The 7,236-nt window shown below is 36.0% G+C and overlaps 1 protein-coding gene across 1 annotated transcript; it reads left to right on the forward strand.

Annotated features, from left to right (window-relative positions):
- Positions 1-3,826: 3,826 nt before the first annotated feature.
- Positions 3,827-6,819, forward strand: LOC129956717 (uncharacterized). The gene is made up of 3 exons (XM_056068652.1): positions 3,827-3,998; positions 4,066-4,360; positions 6,693-6,819. The coding sequence occupies exons 1-3, from the start codon at positions 3,827-3,829 to the stop codon at positions 6,817-6,819; spliced, it is 594 nt and encodes a 197-aa protein (XP_055924627.1).
- The last annotated feature ends 417 nt before the right edge of the window (positions 6,820-7,236 follow it).

The raw sequence follows: 7,236 nt of genomic DNA on the forward strand, positions 1-7,236 counted from the left end.
TTCTCGGCCTCCGGTCTGTTTTCTTCTTCTAGGAAAATGCTGATTTCTTCTCTTAATTCATAAACACGTTGTAAAAATTTTCCACATGATAACCATCTTTCCTCGCTATAAAATAATAACGCTGAATGTACTGAACTCATGTCTTTACAAAGTGCAGAAAAGATTCTCGATTTCAGTGGTCTCATTTTTATATAATTTGCTACGGTTACAACCGTAGTTACACACAATATTCAGACCAGGACTCATTTATTTCGAAGCCAAAGCTTCTCCGTGGATCATGCAATTTGTCCAGACGCACAGAGGCGATTTTTGTTTTACAAGTGCTTGTATAGCTTGGAATCTTCCGGACATTGAACGAGCACCATCGGTACATATTCCGAAGCAATTTTTCCATTCTATGTTTGCCTCGTTCATGAAATCATTTAAAATAACAAATAATGCAAGCGCTGTTGTTTTAAGTTGCAGAAATGTAGTTTTGTTTACTATTAGTTTGCAGAAATTATTGATTATCATTATTTAAATCATTATTTAAATAATTATTTAAATCATTATTTTACTATTGGTTTTGCAGAAATGTAGTTCTACTACTGACATATTATCACAAAATTCAACATAGGCAATTAAATGAGCATCTTTATTACTATCTAATGCTTCATAAAGCTGTAATGAAAATAATTTGTCACTCAACTTCGAGAAAAGCTGACACTGTACATCTTCAGCTATATCACCAATTCGACGAGCAACAGTATCATTTGAAAGAGGTATGGACTGCAATTGCTTTGAAAAATGATCTCCAAATATAGTTTCGACAATCTCAATTGCTGCTAGTAAAATAAGCTCTTCACCAATGGTGTGAGGTTTTTTTTACATCTGACTATTTTATATGAAACTTTGTAAGATGCAATTAAAGCTTTTTTTATTCACAAAGTTTCTTTAAAAAATGATTTTTGCTTTTTATATGATTTTAATTTTAATTCGAAGAATTCTCTGGGTTTGTTGACGTACTCACTATGAAGCGTTTCCAAATGTCATTTAAGTTTATTAGGTTTCATGCTGTCTGCGGCCAACATTTTTGAGCAAATGATACACATGGGCCTTTCTTCTTCATTTACTTCAGTACTGGTATATCCAAAATTTAAGTATTAAGTGTACTTGTTGATGCCTGATTGTTGTCTAATGTTCACTTACTTCCGCTTAAAAATTCATCCATGAGTCTGCATAAATCTGCTGCTGTGAATAGTTAATATTGTGAATTGCAATTAACACGAAAACATATACAACATACACATTCACGATAGATTCGATAGCGATAGAAGGATCGACTCGAATGAGACTGGCTGGAATTGAAACTTGCGTTATCGAACATTTTCTTTATTCATATGAGAAAATATTTGCACTGCGCATGCTCGAGGCGGCGTCGGTCCTGTGGATTCCCTTACACAAACATTACTTATTTTTTTAACTCTTTTGTTTAGTTATGTTTCTGATTTATTTCTTTTATTATTTATTATTCGAAAAAAATGTATTCCCAGTTTCTAAATTTAGGTCACCCCGTCTAAGTTAACTTTCATTAACGAATTTTTCTACTTTCATATTCTTTTAACGTTATCTCCCTGTTTGGCTTTCATTTCAAATATAATATTTAAATTTTCCCCGCTTTCATTCGTTTCATCTGTTCACCGCCCCCATGGCAAAATGCAAATGTGGTTTCTCACCAACGTTGGCTCACATTTATTCTTCTTTTGGCAGTTAGTTAAAAATAATTTAAAAACAGAATCCAAAATACTCAATATACTTTATTGTTGTATACATTTTATTGTAAGTGAGTGGGTAGGGGGGGGCGATGAAAACTATGATTGAAAACTGGGCCGCGAATACTGAAAGGTTGAGAAACGCTGGCCTAGAGGAATTCGATTGCTGCAGGTTGGTGTAATAGAATGGGCTTTTCTTTTTCTGTATGACCATTTATTTATTGCCTGATTTGGCAAATCAAAGTTGTTTTAGAAGAGACCTCTTGAATGCCTCTACACAGTATCTGTCTAGGGGAATTCAATTGCAGGTCGTTTGTTTTATAGAATTTTTTCTTGATTATCCATAGTGACTTCCCGGGAACAACAGGTAAATTTTATAAGACAATCCTTCTACTAACAAAATTAAATTTATCATTACCGAGCTGAGATCAATTTTGCAATATTTTGTATTTGATGCAATAGTTAGTTATCTGAAATATTTTAAAAACAACACAATTTTAAATATTTTGCTTCAACAATGTTTAACTTTAACGTCTGATCGCTTACGAATAGAAAATCATACTTCTGAGTTTATGAGTCAGCAATACGATCGAAGAACAACTGATGTTAATCGTTAAAACAGAAGCTGATCTTAACATGCCTCCGCATTAATTCATAATAAAACGCATAAAATTCAGAGCAACAAAGTGTAATTTTCTAGCGGGGGAGGGGGAAATACATTTTAGTGAAGCTGCAATTCCCTGTACCCTCTTGACAGCTGCCATTACGACTTTATTTCCTTTCCATTTCTTAAGCTACATCTTATCCTATTAGGCATCACGTGCACGCGTTGCCAAAGCAAGAAAGGTAAAAAAAAATAATAATATGGCGACAGAAAAACAAGAAAGCCGAACCCTTTTTTACGACAGCCATAAAAAGCGAACGCCAACTGGAATTCAAACCGGAATAATACTGAAGAATAATTTTTATTGAACGCCAAGATACGCCATGCGAACTTTACTCTAAAAGCATCAACTTAGACTATAACCCGGTGGAATGCCCTTATAAGAAAGATCATAAAAAAAAGTTAAGTTTTCGAAAAGCGGCCGTAAAGTTCAATCGGTAGCAGTTTCTCTCCTGTTAAAGAAGATCATATTTACTAGCTGATTTGCATGGCAGAGTGAACTGCTTAGTTTCAATTTTCCTCCTCTGTTTTTCTTTTTTTCTTTCTCATACACCTTTAGACGGCGGAAATCTTTGATTCGAAGATTTCTCTCTGGCGTAAACACGCCACGTGTGTTGATATTTAAGACGCTGAGGCACTGGAACTTCTTGAAGAAAATCTTCGGTTCATAGATTCGGTAGCGAGTTTTGACAGTTAGCAGACACAGACGAACGTAAATGAAGATTAGGTTACAGGGTATATAAAAATGATTAAGTTTTCAGTTTCCTTGGGTATGGAAGGTGGAATTGTATGGTAAATGGTATGGAAGTATGGTATGGCAAATGGTATCATTGGATATGGAAGATGGAATGGTATGGAAGTATGGTATGGTAAATGGTATCATTGGGTATGGAAGGCGGAATGGTATGGAAGTATGGTATGGTATGGTAAATGGTATCATTGGGTATAGAAGGTGGAATGGTATGGAAGTATGGTATGGTATGGTAAATGGTATCATTGGGTATGGAAGGTGGTATGGTATGGTATGGTAAATGGTATCATTGGGTATGGAAGGTGGAATGGTATGGTATGGTAAATGGTATCATTGGGTATGGAAGGTGGAATGGTATGGTATGGTAAATGGTATCATTGGGTATGGAAGGTGGAATGGTATGGAAGTATGGTATGGTATGGTAAATGGTATCATTGGGTATGGAAGGTGGAATGGTATGGTATGGTAAATGGTATCATTGGGTATGGAAGGTGGAATGGTATGGTATGGTAAATGGTATCATTGGGTATGGAATGCGGAATGGTATGGTATGGTATGGTAAATGGTATCATTGGGCATGGAAGGTGGAATGGTATGGTATGGTATGGTAAATGGTATCATTGGGCATGGAAGGTGGAATGGTATGGTATGGTATGGTAAATGGTATCATTGGGTATGGAAGGTGGAATGGTATGGTATGGTATGGTAAATGGTATCATTGGGTATGGAAGGTGGAATGGTATGGTATGGTATGGTAAATGGTATCATTGGGTATGGAAGGTGGAATGGTATGGTATGGTAAATGGTATCATTGGGTATGGAAGGTGGAATGGTATGGTATGGTAAATAGTATCATTGGGTATGGAAGGTGGAATGGTATGGTATGGTATGGTAAATAGTATCATTGGGTATGGAAGGTGGAATGTTATGGTATGGTAAATGGTATCATTGGGTATGGAATGCGGAATGGTATGGAAGTATGGTATGGTATGGTAAATGGTATCATTGGGTATGGAAGGTGGAATGGTATGGTATGGTAAATGGTATCATTGGGTATGGAAGGCGGAATGGTATGGAAGTATGGTATGGTATGGTAAATGGTATCATTGGGTATAGAAGGTGGAATGGTATGGAAGTATGGTATGGTATGGTAAATGGTATCATTGGGTATGGAAGGTGGAATGGTATGGTATGGTAAATGGTATCATTGGGTATGGAAGGTGGAATGGTATGGTATGGTAAATGGTATCATTGAGTATAGAAGGCGGAATGGTATGGAAGTATGGTATGGTATGGTAAATGGTATCATTGGGTATGGGAGGTATTGTAAATAGTCATAAAATGAGCATAGAAAAGGAGGCTGTGTGATGTGATAACGTATCATCTAAAAGCACCATGCAATTCGCAAAATTTTGTATTCCTTAAACTTTTCATAATTTAAAGTTATGTTGTGGGATAAGCTAACTGTTTTGCACAAAATTCATATTACCAGGGCGGATCAGAAGTCAAAGAAATTATAACATTATTACGTATTTAAATGGAAACAACAACCCTTTTGCATCGGAGTTGTATTTATTCTGGAATCTACTTTGTCCTGTCATAGAAACTATCGAGAACTTAGAAATAGAGTTGAAGGGAGTTTGTTATTGGTGGGCAAATTAACTGAGCTGAGCCGAGAAGTACAGAGAAATCTTTCATTGGTGTGCTGATTTCCAGCGAGTTCTCTATGAGTATTTTGCGTCTTTGAGCTTATTTGCTAATTATTTTCCGCTTGTTGTCTACTGGAAGTGCTGCTTTTGTGTACCTTCTGCTGTGTGGTTACTGTGTATTCAAATGTTCGAGTAAATTAAAGTGTCTTTATCATTTTCTATGCCTATTGAACTTTTCACCGTATATTCAACGGATTTTATTGTTCTTTAATTGTATAAATGACCGAAAGAAATTTGTTAGCAATTATAAGAATTTAACATTTGTGATAGAAATGAGATTTCAGCCATTTTCGAAACAACATGTAGAAAGAACTTTTTAACAAAGAAATCTTTAGTTAAAAAATAGCAGTTGTAGAAACACTTATAAAAAAAGGCAAATTCGTTGCTTTTTATGTCATTTTATTCGTATGGACACGGGCAGTGAACACATAGATTTCCTTTCTAGAGATTTCTCCAAAAAAGTCATAGAAATCTGCAAATTTGATGTAAAAACTGTATGCTAAATTTCTTGCCTTTTACATTTTTAATGATTCAGGTCACAGAAAGACATTTTTCTGGAAATGACCTTTCAAATTCATGGAGTTTTCAAATGTGAAATGAGATTCAAAACACGAATTTTTGTTTATTGTAATATTTTATCTTTTCATAAGAGAAAATAAAATCATAAACATCATTATTTTTTTTAGTTTCTCATATAAGAAGTATAGAAAAAGTATTGTAATCAGCAGAAAATTCGAATCCGAGATTTTGTCGAATCACCATTTTTTTTAGATCTGTATCGCAATTTAGAATTCGAAAAATACGTTCTTGAAAAATATATCTGTTCATCTGTCTGCGATAAGACAAATTAAAAACGCTTTGAGCCAGATGGTACGTTTTTTACACGATTTTTACACCAAATTTGCAGATTTCTACCACATTTTGAGCAAATGTCATTCAGAAAAAGTTTGTATGTCCGGCAGTTCAAATAGAATCCCATAACTACAAAACGAAGAAACCTAAATGGATAAAATTCGGCACACGGATTAAACATCTACATTTATAGACACCTACAAAATTTTGAGTCAAATCCAACAATAGGTTGACTTCTATCTGTGTGTACTTTCAGAAGCATGTATACATAGTAGTCAGAAATGCAATGACTTAAATATATGGTAATGATTCAGCTTCTTCCCTGCTTGACCATGGTGACGTTTCTTTTCCCACGCTCCATAATTAGCATCCAGGCAGCAGTATCAGCAATGGCGACGCCCTACCGCCGTGTAAGTGCTTCCAGAAGTGCCAGGTGGTCAACTCCTTTAAAGTAAGGACATCTGGGCAATTAGTGCGAGTCCAGATAAAGGACCCCACCTGCATTGTATTTGAAACAGATGTAAACCTGCATTCTTTACATTGTGGAGGGGGCTCCCCAACGCATTCCCACGGTCGACGGTAGACCGGTGAAGTTGTTGCTGAACGATTATTGGATAACCGGGAAAATGGTCCAATGTGAATGAGGGTGGGAACAGGATAAAAGTGCGAGGAGATTGGAAGAGAAGATGGTGGACACTGAGGCAGAAAGCGGAGTGTCCGACTAGAATTCCACCCGAAAAGATTCGGTGGATCCCTGGAGCTACGCCTGTTTGCGAGAACGCTACGAGTCGGCTAACTGTTTCCTTAAGAAGTTTCTCCGAAGTATTCGAGGAACTATCCTTGTTGTGTCGAATAAAAATAATTTAACCTAGATGATGAACTGTAAATTTATGTAAATAAAGCTGTAAATAAAGAATTTGATCATAACGCTACCTTTTATTGGATCGAGACTTTACAATATGTAGTATGAGCCGCTATGCTACTGTCACTTCCTCCCTTGCAGTAGTGTTCCGACTAGACGGTGAAGCGATGCAAAAGGCAAAAAGGCGACGCTTGGAGCGGGAGAGTGTGAGCGTCGAAGTTGAAGGATAACAGCCATTCTAGGTCAGCCTAAACTGCAACCAACTCTATAATTTTGTTCTTTTGCTTAATGTTCGTGTAGTCTTGTTTTCGCCTATTAAAATATGGAAAAGGCAAATGTGTAGTCTTCTTTCAATTGGAAACACGACCCTACATATATCAAATTTGGTATTCGTTATTTTAAATAAAATTATAATTCTGTACCAAATTTTGGGTTAAAATCAGATGGGGAAAACGCATCTAAAACTCATATTTGATTTTCGGATACATAAATCGTATGCCAAGAATTAATCGCCAAAAAAGACTCCAAGGTTCAAATTATAGATTCAGTAAAAATGCTAAATTCACGCCAAAGGCTAATATTTCGTAACTTTATAGTACTTACCTTTCGTGCTGTTCGCCAATGCCATTCAAAGTTTTCACTGTGTT

Source organism: Argiope bruennichi, chromosome 11, assembly GCF_947563725.1.
Source record: "Argiope bruennichi chromosome 11, qqArgBrue1.1, whole genome shotgun sequence".
NCBI classification, from domain to species: Eukaryota; Metazoa; Arthropoda; class Arachnida; order Araneae; family Araneidae; genus Argiope; species Argiope bruennichi.

Excerpts from the sequence above, each read along its gene's own strand:
- LOC129956717 (XM_056068652.1), top strand. The coding sequence starts at position 3,827 with ATGGTATCATTGGGTATGGAAGGTGGAATGGTATGGTATGGTATGGTA. Across the intron at positions 3,999-4,065 it reads TGGGTATGGAAGGTGGAATG|TATCATTGGGTATGGAAGGT; the intron begins GTATGGTATGGT and ends TATGGTAAATAG. Across the intron at positions 4,361-6,692 it reads AGGTGGAATGGTATGGTATG|TATGAGCCGCTATGCTACTG; the intron begins GTAAATGGTATC and ends TACAATATGTAG.